Below are 21,993 nucleotides of genomic sequence, written 5' to 3'. Positions count from 1 at the left end.
TGAAAGACATACCTTCCGGCAGCCAAATAAATATAGGGTTTCTATTCTTACCTTCCTTTAAGCTAAATAAGAATGAACATAAGTGGCTGGATTTCAAGGCATGCGAATACCCTAGTCTATTGATATCATTTTTGTATAAGGAGGAGTGATGAAATAATACTTATTTCTGTGGGCCTTTTTTTTCTTTTCCTTGCACTGTAATTTGGTTCCTAAGAGGACACACAGACTGTCAGCATATTCCTGTTACGTTATCAACACAAGACAACTTATTTGAAGGGTTCTGTTTATATTCTGTCTTTGCTTTGAAAGGTACCAGGAACCAAAACATTTTTATGGAGATCAGCTTTTGAGGAGCGTCTCTTTTTTTTTTTTTTGCATCCTTTGTTTCCTACTTGAATCAGATTTAACTAGGAAGGTTTCTGGGGACCATTCTTTGTCATCTGAAATGTCTGAATTACTCCAAGTGGGCTGATCATGGGTGAATGACATTCCCTGTCCTTCCTCCCTGTTGAATTTCTTTGAACCTGCAATCCTCCACAGCACAAACCTAAGAGAATAGTACATATTAGTAGTAGCAAATATTAATCTTCCATAGTAGGTACTTATATTTAAACAAAAGGCCCAATCTATGAACATACACATTCATAAGCTCTCTTGCCCCAAGTTTTAGAACATGTTATGATATAGAAAACCTAATTTTTAATATTGATAGCATGTTTTTATTTTATTAGAGCTATTTTTTTTGTAATCAACTCTCTTTTCTGATTTATGTGATTAGGACTTAGAATAACACTTATTAGTGGAAGTTATTCTTACCAGTTTTTAAAATTTAGTTTCTAAACTTGTTTGATTTCTAGTAATTGCTGATATAAATTGCCAACATTTTAGTGAAAATTTAGCGACATAATAGGCATTTACTGTCTTTGAATCTACCTCTTGTATTTTATGAACCAAAGAGAAATGTTGGACTTGTCTTTTTGAAACATATTCCAAAATATAGTTTTCATTATATGAGTTATGACTGATACATGTCTCAGTATTTTTATAATACCTATAAGCATGGGACTCTATCTTTTGAGTGGTTTGTACTTTGGAGTAATACATAAATGATAATATTAAGGTACATGATTAGCTCTTTCTTTTTTTATTCATAAAAAATTATGGAATGGACAACTGACATTTCAAGCTACTGAAACATTATCATTGTTCATTATGAATTTAAATTGTGGGCTATTTAACATTTGTAAGGAGCGAATGTGATTTATCTGTGCATCTTGTATCTTTTGAAACAATGATTTGCATCTTTTAAAAAGAGCCTAGAGTTGAAGATAGATTATTTCTGGCATCAATGAATATTTACTTTCCATTTATATTAAAAAAGACATGTATTTGTTATAAAAAATTAATGATAAAGAATTCTTAAGGAATCTAGGGAAAAGAAGATGGTGACTTAAAAAGAAAATCCCATTAGATTATTACTGGATTTTTCAGCAGAAACTCTACAAGCTGGGAGAAAGTGGAAGCAAATATTCCACTATTGAAACTATTGAAAAAGATAAATTACCAGCCAAGAACAATATATCCCGTAAAGTTATCCTTTAGACATTAAGGAGAAATAAAGACTTTTCCAGACACACAGAACCTGAGGGAATCTACCATTGCAATACATACATTACAGGAAATAGTGAAGGGGGTTATTCTACCTTAAGCAAAAAGCAAAAGATCATAAAGCCATGTGTAAGATCACCAACAGGCAGACAGAAGCAGGTTATTGCAACCCTTTTTTCAAAATAGGGTACTATACACCTAATATCACATAAAGGTTAAAGGAAATAAAAACATTTAAAAGAGACAGGAAGAAGGCAATAGCTTCTGCAATTAGGAAATAAACTCACAGCATAAAAAGGGATAATTTGAGACAATGAAAACATAAAAGGGGAGGGGTTAAGGTCTGAATTTGCACAGGGGAATGGAGATAAGATGTGGTCAGAAGAAAAAGGGCTACTGTATATAGGAAGCTTACTTTTGCATAAACCTAATGGTAACCACACATAACAATCTAGAACTGAGACATATAACATACAAAGAAAGGAGACAGGGAAAATATCAATACCACCAAAGTACAATAGCAGACAGAAACACGGGTAAAGAAACAACGGAGACACAGAGGCATCAGAAAATAAAAGATAAAATGGTATCTTCATTCATCAATAGCCACCCTACCTGTAAATAGACTGAACTCATTAATAAAAAGGCAGAGAGTAGCAGATTGGATCAAAAAACAAAACTCAACCATATACTGCCTTTAGGAGACACATCTCAGCTGCAAGATGTAGACAAATATAGACTCAATATGAAAGGGTGGAAAAATGATACTCCACGCAAATGGTATCCAGAGAAAAGTGAGTGTACCCGTACTTATATCTACAAAATAGATTTCAAGATAAAAAAGGTAACAAGAAACAAAGATGGATATATTTTATTTTTATTTTTTAAATATATTTTTATTGATTTCAGAGAAGAAGGGAGAGGGAGAGAGAGAGAGAAACATCAATGATGAGAATCATCGATCGGCTGCCTCCTGCATGCCCCCTACCAGGGACCGAGTCCGCAACCCAAGCATGTGCCCTTGACTGGAATCGAACCCGGGACCCTTCAGTCCACAGGCCAACGCTCCATCCACTGAGCCAAACCAGCTAGGGTGAAGATGGATATATTTTAATTATAAAGATGACAATACATCAAGAAGACATAACAGTTATCAGTATATATACACCTAATCAGGGAGCACCAAACTATATAAAACATATTAAAATATTTTTTAATTTTTATTAAAAAAAGCATTTTTATTGATTTCAGAGGGGAAGGGAGAGGGAGTGAGAAACATCAATGATGAGAGAGAATCATTGGCTGTCTCCTGCACACCTCCTAAACAACTAATAACAGAACTAAAGGGAGAAACTGACAAAAGCACAATTATAGTAGGGGACCTAAGTACCCCAATGACAGCTATGGATAGACCTCCCAAACAGAAAATCCCCCCAAAATGTGTACACAATTTGAATGATTATGAAGTCAGTGTTTATTAACATACAGTTCATATTCAAAATGTAAAAGAATCCACAGAAATGAATTTTTTTTTTTATCAACACCTGTTTTCAAACTGGTGACCATTCTGGTCCAGGCACTGCTGATAACTCAAAGCAATGGAATCATTTCATTTGGTATTTGTGCGCCCTCAATTTGTCAACTGTTGCCGTTTTTGTACCATAACTTAATCTTTTATGTATCTCCATAAAAAAGTCTAGTGTATAAATTTTCTTTGTGCAAAGCTTAGTCTGGCTTCCTCCATTATTTCAAATCAGTTAAACCTGAAAAGGAGTGAAAATTAAGTGAGTTATCAAAATGTGCATACATGTTTTTGGGGTACCCTGTATTAGGCTCAAAGGAAGAGAGATAAGAAAGGTTACATGAAATTCTTTGGTGGTAGGTTAGGGAGGTGGGAGAAAGCAAAGCAGGGAAATCACTGAAATTAGATAAAGAGTAAAATGGAGAGACATATACTTAAAAAAAAATATTGGTGGGTATAGGATAGTTAACAATTCCTATAACAATGAGGATTCTGTGGTCTCATGCTCTGATGCAGTGGGTGTGCCCTGAGGGGTCTGGTAAAGACTTTGACATTCCAAAGGTATGTTATCTCAGATGCCAAAAGACAACAGACCCGCTCAATTCAGGTAAAGACTGACCTTTGTCAAGGAAGCTACAGACCTAGGATGGGACTACCCTTCATGATCTGCGTTTAGTTAGGAATTTTTAGGTGGTTACTTTTGGTCTCTGAGTTTGTAGAGCCTGAACTTGTCAGGTTAGTATGTAAAACACTTTTTTGTCCATGAAACATAGGTACCAAATGTATGGACCTCTGTCTTAGAGAGAATTTTATAAACCTGACCTCAAATGTAAAGGAAGCAAAAGCAAAAATAAATGAATGAAACTACATCAAACTAAAATGCACAGCAAAAGACTGAATGGGGAATATTTGCAAACAACTACGGTGATAATAATTGTTTGTTGTTTTAAGTCACTAGGTTTTGGGCATAATGTGTTAAGTAGCAAAAGGTAACTAATACAGATTCTGGTACCTGGAAGTGGGGTGCCACCATAACAAACACCTAACATATGGAAGTAGCTTTGGGACTGGGGTGTGGGAGGAATCTGGATATAGGACAGGGTGATAGGCACCAAAGTGCTGAGCGCTGCCACCAAGGCCACCATCTCCAGCACCTTCGGCCCACTGCAGACCACCTCCATTAGAGGCAGATACTCACAGAGGAAGTGCTTGATGTGGGTGCCACAGAATGGAAGCTGACTGGTCAAGATGACAGACACAACGATGGAGAATCCTGCCAGCCAGCAGGTGAGGATGAGTCATGTGCAGACTCTGCCGCTCATCAGGGTAGTGGAGGGGCTGGCGCTGGGCAATGTACCCATCACAGGCCATGGCTGTAAGTGATACCGGACACAAAATGGGTCTGAGGCTGCCTGTCACCACTTGAGCCAAATTAAGCAGAGACAGGGATGAATCATGCATGAATGTTTATTCTAATAATGCTGGCAGTATGGAGAGATAACTATGGAGGTCATCCTGAAAATTCTGCTGTAACATCTCCTACTAGCCGGCTGGTTATATTGGGATAAGGAAGAAGGGCTGAGTGCAAGGGGCAGAGGGCCAGGCTAAAGCCTGTATGGTATGTGGTCAGTATGTGTTCTTCCAGGATCTTGAAGTCTGATAACAAGTTGGCTAATCTTCTATGAGGTTAAAAACAGCTCAGCCCGTTCCTTGGACCAGCGAATGGTCAGCATTCCTGAGGGAAACTCCTGGAGGGGGTCAGGGTCCAGGCGCAGATGAAGTCGAAGCGTGTCCTGTCCTTGGTCTGCTCTCACAAAGTATTTTCTTTGCTGAGTAATGGATCCATCCGGGCTCCAAGGGGTCTTGTCTTTCTCAGCCCTGTTTTACTTCTTGCAACATATCCTCCAGTTTCCCAGGGTCTGAAAGAAAACCTCTTATCTAAAGTTGGTAAGGTGAGTAACAGTTAAACAACGGTGGTTCTCTTCCTATTACATGCCCTTCCACCAGTCACAAGGGAAAAGAATTCGGTGACCTCCAGGAAGATGTGGAAAAAGTCCTGGGCGATGCAGCCAGCAAAGCAGAGACTCTTGGTCCCGGGGGCGATGTTGAGCAGCACCTTGGGTAGGATGAGAGTGTGGAACCGAATTTCTAAGCAGGACAGATTTGGGGGAAGAAACGCATAGGCGCCTGCAGGCGGGTTTTCCAGCGAGGTCAAGGTGGTGGTGGCCAGCTTTCCAGAGACAATCAGGAGGCAGGCAAGCGGCAGGAGCAGGAAAGCTGCCTCCTGAAGCTCACTGGTGTCTGCGAGGCCTTGGTGGAAGGACTCGGTCGGGTTGCTCTGAGTGGCCACTGTGCACCTCCGGCCCTTTCCAGAAACGCGCAGCCTGGGCAGGGAGAGGCATCAGCCTTTAGGCTAAAGCAGAGGAACGCTTCTCCTCGAGCCCGGTCCTCCTTTACCTGCTGCTGCTCCCGATGGCTGCAGGGAAGCAGAAAGAAGCCCCTGGAGGCTCTTCCCTCGTCAGGAAAGTCACCTCTTTCAGAATCTTTAAATAATTATTAGACACCAGTGACTTTCCTCTCTCCCTTCGTTCCCTCCTCTTTTCTTTTATTCCTTCCTTTTGTTTCCGCCGAGAAAGCCTAAAAATAACTCTTTGCTGCTACCCCAGTCCTCTTTTTTATTTTATTTTTTGTGTTACAAAAGTAGTTTATCACAAAAGAAATCCAACCAAAAATGCCTAATAATTTACATTGTTATACGTGCCCCACGGCAGCCCATCTCTCCCTCCTCATGGTCGGAGGGCAGAGGGAGCAGCTGTTCCGGGTTCCACCAGCTCTGAGAGGAGAAGGAAATACACGATTGAGTGGAATTCCGGACAGGAGATCGGTGCCTGAGAATAACTGGGGAGGGAGTCCTGGGCGGAAGACGAGGTGAGGGAATGTCTGTATTCAAAAGAGGGGGCAAATGCATGTGCCTCTGGGCAAATCCTGGTTCGAAAACTGGGGGTGCGGTGGTGGGGCGGGGGGCGGGGGCAGAGTGAGATCTTCACAGTTTCCAGGAGGGTTGACTGCACAGGGCAGGGAGGTCCCTCCTCACGAGTCCAAGATCTGTCTCTCCCCACCACCTCCAATCCCTCTCAGCTGCCTCCTGGAGTTAGGGAGGGAGGCATCGGCTGGCCAGGGGCTCGGAGGACCCCGGCGAAGGGCCGGAAGGCAGGTGGAGGGAGAAAGGAAGAAACTGGTGGGGAGCCAGGGGAAATGATGCAAGGGGGTCCTTGGAAGGAGACTGGGAAGGCGAGGAGGATGGTGATGCAGAGAGAAGACCACTGGAGCTGAGGCGGCTGCAGCTTTCGGGGAGGCGGTGGCATCCGGTCAGGGGAGGCTCTGGCTGAGATGCAGGAGCAGGCCGCGTGGCCTCCCCCCGGCCAGCGGGAGGAGGGCAGCCCGGAGCTGCCCAGTACATCTGCGCCGCCCGGTGGCAGCAGCGACACCACGCGCAGGCAAAGATCTGAGAGATGAGAAGCTACTGCTAGAGGGCAAGTTATTTATTTTAAAATATATTTTTATTGATTTCAGAGCAGAAAGGGGAGGGAGAGATAGAAACATCAGTGATGAGAGAGAATCATTGATTGGCTGCCTCCTGCACACCGGCACTGGGCATAGAGCTGCATGTGCCCTGACCCCGCATTGAACTGTGACCTCCTGGTTTATAGGCCGGTGCTCAACCACTGAGCCACGCGGCTGGGTTGCGGTAGAGCAATTTAGAAGGAGAAGGAATTCCACGATGTTTCGGCAGAATGGTTTTGTCTTACCCCATTAGCTATCTTAAGGTGACAAAAAAAACCAAACACACACAACTGCATTATATTAAAAATTCTCATTTAAAACAGAATCAAATGCAGATTTTTCTGAGGCTATGCTAAAATAATCTTTTACATTTAGAGCCACAAAATGGAAATTGTTGAAAGCCAAACCCAGCAGTTAATTCTGGGAACTGAATTACACGGTTAGTTGAATTCACAGCCTTTTAAAGTTCCATTTATAAATATTATGGCCTTGATGAGGAAAGAGAGCCATCATGATAATTAGAGCAGGATTACCTACAAGGATTTGAAGGACCAGAAGTGTCTTCCAAAACACCCTTCACTGTACCTTTCTTTTTTACTTTTATTTAAATGTTTTATTGTTGACACTATTGCAGATGTCCCCCATGTACCTTTTTGATCAAGAAAACTGTCTTTCCCTTGCTGGAGAAATCTGTTAGTGTTCCTACGTCCACATCTTCATTGCTGACAGGTTTATAATCAGAATATGAATTCAACTGGAGTAGAAATATAAAATACTAAATTAAAGATAAACTGCAGAAAGACTATGTATCTACCATTTTATTGTTTCTTACTTGCTTCCTCTTCTTTTGAAGTTCCAGAGAATTCTCCTACGCATCATCAGATTATAGCTATTCTGAACATCTGATATACATACTAGTATATGTATCCTTCAAGGAATAACTAAAGAATGGGCTTTGGTTCCAAAATCTGTATGGACAAGAGTCCATGGACACAAGCAGAATAATTTGAGCCCCTGAGAGTTCACATTGATTCTTCTAATTACTTATATATATTCTGTTAAAGTTGAAGCCAGAAAGGCTTTAGGTGTTGCCATCTTAATAAAGGACCAATTATTCCTTGTGTCAACATCTATAACATGCCTGTGTGTAGTATTTTGTTATTGCCCTTTTAATGTCTATAGGGTTTGCAATGATATTCCCTCTTAATCCTGATAATGGAATTTTGTGTCTTCTCGCTTTCTTTTGTTGGTCCTGATAGATGCTTATCAATATTATTTGTCTTCTTAAAAAACCAAGCTTTTGGTTTTATTGATTTACATATTGTGTTTTTAATTTCATTGATTTCTGTTCTTATTTTTATTATTTCCTTCCTTTTGCTTGCTTTGGATTTAATAAGCTCTTTTTTCCCCCCGGAATGTGGAAGCTTACAGTACTTATTTGAGACTTTCCATCTTTTCCAATGTAAGCATTTAATCCTATAAATTTTCCTATAAGCACTTCTATAGCTGCATCACAATTTGTAATATATTGTGTTTCCATTTCAATCAGTTCAGTATGCTTTCTAATCTCCCTTGAGATTTTCTTTTTGGCCCATGAATTATAGAGAAGTGTGTTGTTTAGTTTCCAACTGCTTGAAAAATTTTGGTCATATTTCTGTTATTAATTTCAAGTTTAATTCCATTACAAACATACTTTATTTATTTTTAAAAAAATATATTTTTATTGATTTCAGAGAGGATGGGATAGGAAGAGAGATAGAAACATCAATGATGAGAGAGAATCATTGATTGGCTGCCCCCTGCACGCCCCCTACTGGGGATTGAGCCCACAACCCAGGCATGTGCCCTTGACTGGAATCAAACCTGGAACCCTGCAGTCCACAGGTCGACGCTCTATCCACTGAGCCAAACCAGCTAGGGCTAAATATATTTTATATTATTTCAATTCTTTTATATCTGCTAAGGTTTGTCTTATAATCCAGGGTATGGCCTATTTTGTTAAATATTCCATGCGCATGTGAAAAGACTGTGTGTTCTTCTGTTTTTAGGGGGAGTGTTCTATAAATGTCAGTTATATCCAGCTGACTGATGATGTTGTTCAGTTCTATATCCTTGCTTATTTTCTGACTACTAATTATATTTGTTATTGAGAGAGATACATTAAAGTCATCAATTGTAATTGTGGATTTTCTGTTTCTTCTTTCCGTTATTCAAGTTTTTACTTATATGCAATTTTTTCTTTTTTATTAAAATTGTTGCAGTGACATTGGTTAATACAATTATATAGGTTTCAGGCCTACATTTCTATAATTTACTGATATATTTTGTAACTGTGTTGTTAAATGCATACACATTTAGAAGGTCTTGTCACTCACTGGAAAGGGACCAGGCCCAGAGCGATCTGCCTCGTATTGGCCTGTAGTATGTGATTTCATGAGAACAGGTGACTTTGAGAGTACATTTATTAAACCTGGGAATACTGAAACAAAGGAAGGGCTTAAGATAGAAGAAGCAACAGGAGAGAGCCGCCCTGTCAGGGCTGCTTTGGCTCTCTAGAAATATTATAGGAAAGAAGTGTGCTGGAGGCTAATTCCATCATGTCATAAATGCAAGAAGTTTCATCAAAAGGTTGATGGCACCTTGAGGCTTCAGCAGGGCTGAAGATATATATTATGGCCTGCTGGAATAGCTGAAAGCATTTCCCCAAACCTGAAAATGTACATATGATTGCCTGCTACCAGACAGCTGAGGGCAGTTCCCCTAACTTGACAATGCCTACTGTTTACCAAACTTACCTTTGATATGTATATCTGCTTTGCTATAGGTTAAAATGTGTGACTAAAGAGCCCTGGGTCCAGAGATTCAGAGAGAACTTGGTTACTATAGCTAAGTCTCCTCTGGCTCCCCATGTATTCCAAATTTATATTTCTAGCCTCTTTATTAATTTACATGCAGCCCCCTCTCCAGATTCCTGAACCCTTCTAGATGCAGAGAAGCCCCCTGGCAAAAGTGAGCTAAGGCGGGGCGGGGCTCCTGTTAGCTCACTGAGAAGTAAAAGTCACAGTGACAGGAGTGAGATGAGGCAGGGCTGCTGCTAGCTCATTAAAAAGTCAGAGAAAAGGGGCACTGGAGGCAGGTTCAGGGGATAAGCCGGGGACGAGCTGCTGTTGCTTGATGCTCCCCTGATTGCAAGTCTCATGGGGACCCTTAGAGTTTAGGAGAAGGTTCACACCTGAGAAAGAAAAGGCATCATGGCCGTGCTCCAGAGAGAACACCCGGGTCTTTTGTCTTGAAGCTTTTTATCTCCTTTGGAGCAGGAACCTTAGGAGAAGTCTCATGGAGGGTTTTAGCAGAATATTCATCAGCTTCCCAGCGGTGTTTGTTAATATGTTGATGTACAAAAAGGAGGCATAGAGCGACCAGGCCATTTTCTGGTTAGCTTTGCCTCTATCTTGGATTTGTTTGACTCTCATTGTTGTTGTTAGTTATTCCCCAGACTTCCTCTGTTCGGCTGGCACAAATGGCATTAATTCGATTTCTTATCTATATCTCTGACCAGGATGATTTAAGCTATGTATTCTCTGGGTAGGGAGCAGAGGTGTAAACCATTTACTCTCAAGTATCCTTGGTTAGGGAAGATAAGGTCTTGTGCTTCGCTAGAAATGTCTGGCTCTCTAGAAATGTAGTAGGGAAGAAATGAGCCTAGGCAGGGCTGCTTTGGCTCACTGAGAAGTCAGAGAGGTTCAGGGGGTTAGCCTGGGCTGAGTTGCTGCTACCCATTGCTCCCCTGGTTGCAAATCTCATGGGCACCCTTAGCATTTATGAATGCACACCTGTAGGGGGAAGGGAAAGGTGCAGGCGTGGTCCGGAAAGGGAGAAGAGCTCAGGATGGGGGTCTTTGAAGGCTGGGAGTTTAGGGGGCGGTTTGGGGAGATCTCAATACAATACTCAGTGGTTTTTCCAGGTGTGCCCTGTCAGGGTTGTGGTCTCCACTGATTGGTCAGCACTATTAGTCATTGCAGTGGTCCTGGCTCCACCGACCTGGTTTTGCTGCTTTTCTGGGCCTGAAGCTGAAATACACCTGAGGCCTAGTTGTTATCTCCAGGGAAGCGACCCTCTGTATCTGCTGTAAATTGCTGGGCCAGTTTGTTCAGCTCTCTGTCTCAGTTGCCCAATTCCACTTGCCGAGGAATATTCCTAGCTTACTGTCCTGCCTCAGTATAATTATTGATGTGTTTGTATTTATGTCCATCATTTATTATATATTATGTTTATTTCCTCTATTTCAGTTCCTCTATTTCCCTTTTCATGCCTACTTTTGGGTTATTTGATTTTTTTTTAGTATTCCATTTAAACTCATTTATTTATTTATTGTGATTTTGATTATATCTTTGTTTAATATTTGATGTTATTTATGTTGAAATTACAATACACATGCTTACTTTTCCCAGTCCACTTAGAATCAAGATTTTACCACTTCAAATAAAATGTAGACACCTTATGATATATAGGTTTCTATGTCCTCCCGATTTTAACTGCCCTCTAAAAAACCAGTTCTTTTTTTTTTCTTCTGCAGCCAGTGATGTGCAGAGAAGGAAAAGGCCCCATAATAACTTCAGCACTGAGAATAATGTAGGCAGGCAAATATATTTGTAGAATGATTGCTGGGCTTCTAGGCAGCTGATGTAGGACACATCCACAGGACTGCTCAGGCCTGAGGCAGAGGACAGGGCTGGGCCAAGGCAGGGTGTGTATCTTTCCATCCTGCTTCCATGCCCAAATCTTTAAGGTATTTAATTAAAAGCCATGCAGAAACAGGAGTCAGGAGCCTTCGGAGAAAGAAGCTCAGTATTCTGAACTGCTTGTTCTTTAGCTTTTGGTCTAAAGCTGTGATTTTCAAACAACGTGCCACAAAGTTTTTTAAAATATGCAACATGTGACTATTTAGTCAGGGACATTGACCTATTTTCTCTTAGGCTATCAAATAATAATGATGACAGCCGACAATACAACAATAGCTGTCTGGTATTAATGAATCAAAAGTATACCTATTTTCCTTTTGTCAGATGGGTAAAATATATATTTTGGTATGCCTCAAGGTTTTCATAATTAGTTTATGTGTGTCATCAGATGAAAAAGATGGGAAATCACTGGTCTAAAGAAGCACCAAGGGGTGCTTTGCAAAGAACTGACCTTGGGGATCAGTTGCAGAGACAATCTACTGGAATTTGCGTCCACTTGACTTATCTGGAAAATAACAATAACAAAAGCCAGCTGCCTCTAATAAATTAGGTAATTTACTTTAAAAATTTCTTAAAATATTTGGATGCTGTTTTCTAAGGCATCCTTAGGTATCCCTTTCACTCTCAGCCTCCCAAGGTTCATCTACAAAATATGTCCCCTACAGCTCAGGCACCCTCAAGGAGCCCTACAGGTTTTGGTAACATAACTCAAGATTCCTACTCTTCTGAATCTTCCCTTAAGAAGCGATTGGATATTCTGTTAGGGATACCAGATGAAAACCAGTAGTTTTCATTTCGATTTCATGACTGGAGGAGAGTTAGAACCAGAAATATCAACCTTACAGGCAGAGACAGTTTTTGTATTAAGTGTCTAAAGAAGAGATTTTTAGAATTTTCAGAGCAAAATGGATCAGAAGGAAAATTATCTCAAACTTAAGAAAGGATGGCCTTTATTGCAAGAGTAGAGCTTTATTGCAAGATGTAATTATTAGCTTATTCTGGAAATTGCCTAGTATTTCTGATAATATGTTTGGAAAACTTTCTAAAGACTTTGATAAAGTGAAGAGCCTGGTTTGTAAAGCTAAACTTTATCAATAAGCCCAAGACCACCAGTCTTGTGGACACCACCATTAATTTTATTCAGATGTTCCTCCTTTGTACATAGACTAACAAAGTTATATAGTTACATCTTTTTCCTATAAAAATTTATCTACTAAAGGGTTATATCTGTATTATTTTATTTCATATTAGAAATCAAAACTGAGAAATTAAAAAATCTATATATTAATTTGTTTTAAATTACTATAATAAAAACATCTTAAAACACAAATAATATATTTTTATTTAACACAACTATAATCTCAAAAAGTAACGAGATGAGCGGTATTGTTTCACATTTTTGCTAATTTTTAAAATGTCTGGTTCAAATATCTATTTGCTAGAAAGAAATATTTTTTTAAAGAAACATTTCTAATTTTTATTCATAAAATTAAACCAAACAGCAACAATAGATATAAAGAGCCACATATCAGTAACAAACCAGGAAGGAAACAAAATATTCCAGAGACATCTTGAACCATTTTAAAGGAATACACACCAGGCTAAAAACCTACAGCTAAACCGTGGTGCACAACAGGTTACATTTATTCCTGCATTTTATCAGTAAGTTCTTCCTTATATTTGCCTTTCTCTTTTCCAACTTGTCGAGATTTGGCTTTGCATTCAAGAATTTTTTCCCGATCTTTGTCCAGTTTTAGCCTGGTGATAACCACCTTGCTGGGGTGAATGCCCACCTGGGCAGTTGTGCCCTTAGCCTTCTCACGCTGCACCCGCTCCATGTAGATGGCATATTTCTTTCTGTACATCTGCACTACCTTGCCGATTTGCTGACCTTTGTAGTGTCCTCGAACCCCCTGGACCTCATTGCCCTTGTGGATGGGCATGGATCAGAGGTGGTACTTCTGCCGCAGCTCCTTGGAGAGAGGGGAAGACGTGATCTTGGGGCGCATATATGAGGGGGTCTTGAAGTGAGTGGCGTTTGCAGTTTTTGCTGCGGTCTTAGGACACAGTCAACATGAAGTTCAATCCCTTCTGGCGCTGGAAGTGCTCAGATCTAGAAAAATATTTAAACTATTTTTTTGGGGAAGATTTCCCCCTCATTGTCAAGTTTGAAATATAACTTGGATACCTTTTCATAATAAATTCATCTGAGATATTGCTTTAAGAAGGTGGGTGTTAGAGAAGTTCTGTGTTTTCATGGAGAGGAACATTATAAATGTGTTCAGGTTTTTCTTTGAGTTTGAGGTGTGCCGCAACCTGCACAGCGGGGTTCAGGATCTGAAGGAGGGGCTGATGGACAAATGAAACTGCTAGACAAAAATCCGAATTATTAAGTGGTGGGGGCCAGGTGGAGTCTCTTTCTTGAAGAGGCACCTAGAGACCAGTCACCCCTGCTTTTTATTCACTTTGAATACACATTTGCCCTTTAGCAATGCATACAGGCAGATCAAAGGTAAAGTTTGGTACACAATGTAAAGATTATCAGGTCAGGAAATCACCTCAAGCCATTGCAATTGCAGCAGGGCAGTCATGCTGATATTCAGCCCTGCTGAGTATCAAAGTCCATTGGCCTTCCATTGTCTCTTTTGCACTTTTATGCTAATTGCTATTTGCTTTTGCCTCCAGCAGAGGTCTTTGTGTTCATTAAAGAGTCATAATCTTTCTGGTCACATCCTTGAAAGCTTGTTTTACTTGTTTATTTCTTAGAGTGTAAATGAATGGGTTCAACAAAGGGGCTACTGAGGTATTGAGCAGAGCGACTCCCTTATTGAAGGCAATTCCCTCTTTTGCTGAGGGTTTTATGTACATGAAGATGCAGCTGCCATAAGAGAGGGAGATGACAATCATGTGGGAAGAGCACGTGGAAAAGGCCTTTATCCTTTGCCGAGCAGAGGGGATCTTCAGGATGGTCCAGATGATGTTTGCATAGGAGATACTCACCAGCACCAGAGTGACCACCAGGGTCACAAATGCTAAAATAAAGTCAACCAGCTCCAGCAGTGTTGTGTCTGAGCACGATATCTCTATGAGGGGTCCATAGTCACAACAATAATGATTGAGTATGTTGGAGGCACAGAAATCCAGCTGACTGGTCAGGATGATTGGGGATATGATGATCAGGAAACCACATAGCCAGGAGCAGAGAACCAGCTGGGTGCAAACCCTGCTGCTCATGATGGTCGTGTAATGCAGGGATTTACATATGGCCACATAGCGGTCATAAGCCATGGCAGCCAGAAGGTAAAACTCTGTGGCCCCAAACAATACGGCAAAGAAATATTGAGTGAAGCAACCAGCAAAGCTGATGCTCTTCTTCCCAGTTAAGATGCTGAACAGTAGCCTAGGAGTAAAAGTGGTTGTGAAGGAAATTTCTAAAAAGGAGAAATTCCGGAGGAAGAAATACATGGGAGTCTGTAGGTGGGAGTCCAGTAGTGTGAGGGTGATGATGGTCAGGTTTCCAATAATACTAAATATGTAGGTCAGGAAGAGAAGTATAAAGATGACAAGTTGAATTTCTGGGATGTCTGTTAGTCCCAGAAGAATGAATTCTGTCGGAAAGGTTTGGTTTTTCATTACTAACTTTTACAGCCTAAAAAGGTACAAAGGAACAAAGTTGGTGTTTAAAGGGAAGAAGAGTGCAGGAGCATTCAGGAGAGGTTAATCCTACCAGACCGCTGTCCCGATTTTCCGGTAATTTCTGAATCTGCCGCTATACCTCTGTACCTAATTATCGGTACTTTGCCTAGGTTCAGGGCCTCACGTCTGGTAGACTTAAGGCTTTTTTGTTGAATTTATTCAACCCTTCCTCCGTCCCCTGTCCCCCCCTGTTTAATTTGACTCAAGTGAGATTTTCTATTGGATAGAGACTGCCTCTTCACAAGATTTTTGTTGGATTCCCACATAGGATTTTTCTCCATGCCTTCTTTTCAGGCTCTTCATGTACTTCTTAGAGCATCTTCTAATCCAAATCCTAAGTTATCATTTACTCCACTTAGTGTCTCTTTGAACACTGGCTTTTGATCTTTTATATGCTATTTTGGCAGTTGTGTCTCATTTCCATCACTCTCTTGGTCTTAGTGTGAGAAGAAAAGCTAACCATATTAGTTCATAGTTGAGGGGCCTTTAAGAAGGAATAAGCAATCCTATCTAACAAAAGAGTAATATGCAAATAAACCGTCACTCCACCCTCCATCACAAAGATGGCAGTGGCCACAGAGCAGGAGGCTTGGTTTGCCCCAGCGATGGAAGAAGCCAAGATTCCCACCTGCCCTGGTTGGCCCTTGGCTCTGCTCAAGGCTACAAAGTTTCAATTATAGAAGATAAATAAATACCAGAAAAAAAATAAAAAAGGAGAGGCTGGGAGCTTGGGTCGCTGGGGGGCATGGCCAGCCTGAAAACGGCCATCAGCCTCTCACCCAGGGTGGCCAGGCACCCAAGTGGGAACCCCCACCCTGATCTGGTACCCCCTTGAGGGCAAACCAGCCGAGCCCCACCCGCTAAGGATGCAGTTTAGGCCTGCTCCCTGCTGGCAAGTGGACATCCTGGGCTGCCAGATGGATGTCTGACTGCCAGCTTAGGCCCGATCCCCCCGTGGAGTCAGCAGGTGGACATCCCCCGAGAGGTCCCAGACTGCGAGAGGGCATGGGCTGAGCTGAGGGACCCCACTGAGTACACACATTTTTGTGCACCACGCCTCTAATATTATTACAACTTTGTATCCAAAGAGATCCCCAAATTCCGTTAGATTTCTTGAATTTGTGAATCAATGTAACTAATATCAGTCTCTAAATCTTTGCAGTCAGTATCTGCTTTCCCTCAGGTCTCAGTTTGCAGATAACATGATACTGTATATAGAAAACCCTAAAGACTACCAAAAACAACTGGAATTGACAAATGAATTCAGTAAAGTAGCAGGATACAAAATTAATATTCAGATGTTAAAAAAAGTAAAATTAATATTCAGAAATTGGGGGCATTTTTATACACCAATGTTGAACTATCAGAAAGAGAAACTAAGAAAACAATACCATTTACAATTGCAACAAAAACAATAAGGTACCTAGGGATAAATCTAACCAAAGAGGTAAAAGACCTGTACCCTGAAAATTATAGGATACTAAAGAAAGAAATTGAGGAAGATACAAATGAGTGGAAGCATATTCTGTGTTCATGGATAAGAATAATCACCATAAAAAAAGAAGAATTACCATAATAAAATGCACACATTACCCAAAGCAATCTATTAATTCAATGCAATTCCTATTAAAATACCAATGGCATTGCTCACAGAACTTTCCAAAAGACATGTATTCCAAAAATATATAGGGACCCACAAAAGACCCTGAATAGCCTCAGAAATCTTGAGTTAAGAAGAACAAGGTTGGGGGAATCATGCCATCGACATCCAACTATTCTACAAGGCCATTGTAATCAAAACAGCATGACAATGGCATAAAAAAGGCATGTAAATCAATGGGACAGAATAGGGAGCTAAACCCACAGCTTTATGGTCAATTAATATTTGACGAAGGAGCCCTAGCTGGTTTGGCTCAGTGGATAGAGTGTCAGCCTGTGGACCAAACGTTCCTGGATTTGATTTCGGACAAGGGCACATACATCAGTTGCAGGCTTCTCCCTGGCTTGGGCCCTGGTGGGGGCTTGTGCAGGAGGCAACCAATGGATGTGTTTCTCTTACATTGATGTTTCTCTCTGTATTTCTTTTTTCTTCCACTTTCACTAAAAGACAATGGAAAAATATCCTAAGGTGAGGATTAACAAAACATAAATAAAGAAAGAAATAAAGACATTAAAAAAATTTTGACAAAGGAAGCAAGAACAAACAAAGGGGTAAAGACAGTCTTTTCAATAGGTGGTGTTGGCAAAGTTGAACAGATACATGCAAAAAAAAAAGAGAGAGAGAGAGAAAAAGAAACTAGATCACCAACTTACACCATACACAAGAATAAGCTCAAAAGGGATTTAAAGACTTAAATGTAATTCACAAAACCTTAAAAAACCTAGAAGAAAACATAGGCGGCAAAATATTGGACATTTCTCAAAGCGATATTTTTAAATATATTTCATGGGGCAAGGGAAACAAAATAAAAATTAAACAAAGGGGACTACATCAAACTAAAATGCTTTTACACAGCAAAGGAAACCATCAGCAAAATGAAAGACAACCCACTGAATAAGAGTACATGTTCATCAATGACACATCTGATGAAGGGTTAATTTCCAAAATTTATAAAGAACTTATATAACTCAACACCAAGAAAACAAACAACCCAATTAAAAAATGGGCAAAGGACTTGAATAGACACTTCTTTAAAGAGGATATACAGATGGCCAGTAGACATATGAAAAGATGCTCATGGTCACTAATCATCAGAGAAATGCAAATTAAAACCACAAAGAGATTTTACCTCATAGCTGTCAGAATGGCTATAACCAATAAATCAACAAACAAGTGTTGGCAAGGATGTGGAGCAAAGGGAACCCTTGTGCACTGCTGGTGGGATTGCAGATTGGTGCAGCTACTGTGGAAGACAGTATGGCGTTTCCTCAAAAAATTAAAATGGAACTGCCTTATGACCTAATGATTCCACTTCTGGGAATATATCAGAAGAAACACAAAACACTAATTCAAAAGAATATATGCACCCCTTTGTTCCTTGCAGCATTATTTACAATAGCCAAGATTTGGAAGCAGCCCAAATGCCCATCAATAGATGAGTGGATAAAAAAGGCTATGATACATCTACACAATGGAATGTTGTGTGGCTGTAAAAAAGAAGGAACTCTTACCTTTGGGACAGAATGGATGGACCCAAAGGGGTGGGGATCATTCTTATCATTGAAACATAAAATAGGATTACTAACTTTTTAAAAGATATTTTTTTATTGATTTTAAAGAGGAAGGGAGAGGGGTGGAGATATAGAAACATCAATGATGAGGGAGAATCATTGATAGGTTGCCTCCTGCATGCCCCTTACTGGGGACTGAGCTTCAACCGGGGCATATGCCCTTGACTGGAATCGAACCTGGGACCTTTCAGTCTATAGGCCGACGCTCTCCACTGAGCCCAACCGGCTAGGGCTAGGAGTTTCTAATGAACAATATAAATGACTAGGGGGCTATTTATACCATACTTAGAGAATTCAGGTAATTATTTTTTTGTTTATAGCGGAGAAATAGGGTTCTTAATGTTTACATAGCTATTGCAAAATTTAATTTAAATTATATTTCACTTTTATTTATTCTTCTCTATGGTTCTCAATTCTCTAAACCATTCTCAGCAGATAACCCACCTACATTTTATTGATAATTAGCAAATTTTCTCTGGCATGATCCTCCTCTCTACCTTTCTTCTTTCAAGACTGTTCTGATTTTTTCATACTCTGATCAAAAGAATTGATTACCCCTTTTGTGTCAAAGGTTAGTCCCTCTCTGACTCTTGAAAATAGAAACTAGTAAACATTTTACCATCTTCCAAATCAAAAAGCATTTACTGTACATTGATTTTATTTGGTTACAATTATAATAACAATAAATAATTACCATGAATTGAGAACTATGTGCCAAGTCTTGTCATTATTTTATTTGATTCCCACAAGGACCCTTTGAGATAGCTATTATTACTATCCCGATTGTGCAGATGAGGAAACTGAGTATTGGAGCAGCTGATGAAATTGTTCCAACTTCCATTGCTAGTGTATTGTGGAGTCTGACCCAGTGCCACCTGGTTCCACAGTCTGCACACTTAACTCCCAGGTTGTGCTGATTTCCCATCCTCACACAGGGGTAGAGCGATTATGATCATTATCTCAACCTTACAGATGAGATCATGTGGATTACTTCTACTGTGAGGATAATAATGGTAATGATAGTGAAACTGAGGCTGAAAAAGTTTAAGCGATTTGACCAAGAACACACAGCTAGCACATTCTTCTGAATCTAAGACACATGTGGACCGTTTCTTAACAAATTTATTAAATGGTAATTGCATATTGAAAAATATTCTGCATATTTATATTTTGCCTCTACATTATCTTTGATTTTTTTCTTCAAATATTTTCTTCTGTATTTTTTCTAATATCTTCTTAATTTCTGGTTTTAACTAATGGGTCCTTCATGATTTTTCCTCCTTTCTTTGAACTCTAAAGATGCATGTCTTACTCTTCTTCCTTCTAAACACTCCTTTTTCAGAAGTTGCTCTTGCTTGCTCTAGTTTCCAAATGAGTGAAACAACCCTGTCCTGTAGCTATCTCATGCTGACTCTCAAATAAATATTTCTAGGCCTGAATTCTTATTTCATTTTCAGCCCCATATTTTTAACTCTCATTTTTTTGTATGTTTTTCTCTCACATTAACCTTAATATGTTAACAATGGTGTATTGTATGATCCCTTTTTGTTAAAAAGACATATATGTAGCCCAGCTGCAGTGACTCAGTGGTTGAGTGTCAATCCAAATACCAGGAGGTCACGGTTTGATTCCTGGTCAGGATATATGCCTGGGTTGCAGGCTCGATCCCCAGTAGGGGACATATAGGAGGCAGCTGATCAATTATTCTCTTCATTGATGTTTCTGTCTCTTTCTCCCCCTCCCTTCCTCTCTGAAATCAATTAAAGGTATATTAAAAAAAGACATACATGTATCTAAACATCTTTTATATGCTATACAACTATATTTTTATATATATAGTCACATGTGTCTGGAAAAATAAATAAACAGTATTACTTCAATGAAGTTGAATGAGCAAGTGGGGGACATACAGGGACCTGTCCCTTTTTACTTTATACTTTCATACCTTTATACCTGTCTATATTGTATGAAGGTTATAAGACAAGTATAAGTTCATTTTAAATAAAAAAGTCAGTATTATAAGATTTTATGGCCTACAATCACAGACAAATGACATTGATATAACTATAAACTGAGAATATACTTACACTTGACTTCAGGGCAGTGATGTGGGATTTTTCCCATACATGTCGTGGGATGAATCACAAGCTAGAAGTCAGATGTGACTGAAAGGTGGCATAAAACTGAACTTGTTTTTGCTTTCCCACCACTACTTATTGACCTAATTATTCACAAAATCCTACAAGCTTATGAAAATTTAGTAGAATTTTCTGCTGATCCTGTCATATATGAACTTTTCTGAAACATGGAGTAGAACAAGATCAGTAAAATTAAATTAATTTCCAGATTAATATAAAATGCACACTGACATATATAATTTTATTAACCAATAAAACCTCAATAAATCCAATTAAAAAAATAAAATGTAACCTGGCTAGTAAAGTAATCCTTTGAGATGTGCTTTATTTAAGTTAAGCATACTTATAGTAATGATAATAAAAGCACCCTCGCTTCAAAATCTTATTTCCTCTGTTCTGACTCATTTGAGTTTCTTCTGATTTTATATGAGGCTGAGACATATTTAAAATGTTTGTATTTAGGGAGACCTTAAGATAATGAGCTGAGGAAAGAAATGAAACGTCCCAGGAGGCACAAATTCAGAGTATGCTAATGAACCCTATTTGTTGAGAACTCTGGAATTGAACTTTTAATAGGAGATTGGGGAAGAAGTCCAAAGAGACGCCGAGGAATTTAATAGGAGAACATCAGTATAGTAAGAAAGCTTTGTGGAAACTGCAGTAATGATATGATTAAAAATAACCACAGAAAGTAGAAAAACATTTGTTTTAAGCAGTTTACTTCATGGTGGGCATAATGCTAAACAACATATCTTTATTATATTTAAGTACAATGCTAGATAAAAAATTCTAAAAGTCACAGTTATAGGATTTTATGTTCTGTAATCACAGACAAGTAATATTGAATAAACTCTACATTTATTATTTGTTACCATTCATAACACCCATATACTTCTCAAGAGCAAGATAGTGGCAGTAGAGCATTTGTCTTCTGTTGCTGTGGCGATGTTATATTGGTCAAGTAACATGAGATACAAGGAGGGTTTAGCGTTTTCTCCATTAGTGCCTTTTTCTTCCCATTAGTCTTTGGTGTCCTGATAACTGTTCTCAGATGTAAGGCTGGAGGCCTTGTGTCCTTCCTCTTTCTCCTCTACAAGGCTTGAAAACCCCCTTCCCCTGTTCACCGCCACTCCCACGCAAACCTTTTCAAATCCACAGAGTCTAAATCTCTACGTCTTTTCATGGGAATGGTAATTGTCATGTGGGTCCTCAAGAGCTATCAAATAAGAAGCTCCTTGACAGGAGAGAACCAAGATGGCGGCATAGGTTAACGCCGGAGATTGCTGCTTCGAACAACCAATTCAAATTATGCCTGAAACACGGAACGGACACCATCCAGAACCACAGGAGGGCTGGCTGAGTGGAAATTCTACAACTAGGAGTAAAGAGAATATCATACCCAGGCTCAGAGGAGGCGCAGTGCTGAAGTGAAATTCTCAGGTGCGAGTGTGCGCGGAGCGGGCTGGCGGCGCGGAGGGCGCGGGTGTTGTTT

The 21,993-nt window shown here is 39.8% G+C and overlaps 1 protein-coding gene and 1 pseudogene across 1 annotated transcript; both read right to left on the bottom strand.

Annotated features, from left to right (window-relative positions):
• Positions 1-13,068: 13,068 nt before the first annotated feature.
• Positions 13,069-13,512, bottom strand: LOC102773036 (annotated as a pseudogene).
• A 627-nt stretch (positions 13,513-14,139) lies between these two features.
• Positions 14,140-15,069, bottom strand: LOC102772752 (olfactory receptor 2AP1-like). Its single transcript, XM_006777897.1, has one exon. It carries the CDS (start codon positions 15,067-15,069, stop codon positions 14,140-14,142), a length of 930 nt encoding a protein of 309 aa, XP_006777960.1.
• Positions 15,070-21,993: the final 6,924 nt, after the last annotated feature.

The sequence above is a fragment of the Myotis davidii genome, unplaced genomic scaffold, assembly GCF_000327345.1.
Source record: "Myotis davidii unplaced genomic scaffold, ASM32734v1 scaffold509, whole genome shotgun sequence".
In the NCBI taxonomy this organism is placed as follows: domain Eukaryota; kingdom Metazoa; phylum Chordata; class Mammalia; order Chiroptera; family Vespertilionidae; genus Myotis; species Myotis davidii.
This window is presented reverse-complemented; position numbering and strand designations above follow the sequence as displayed.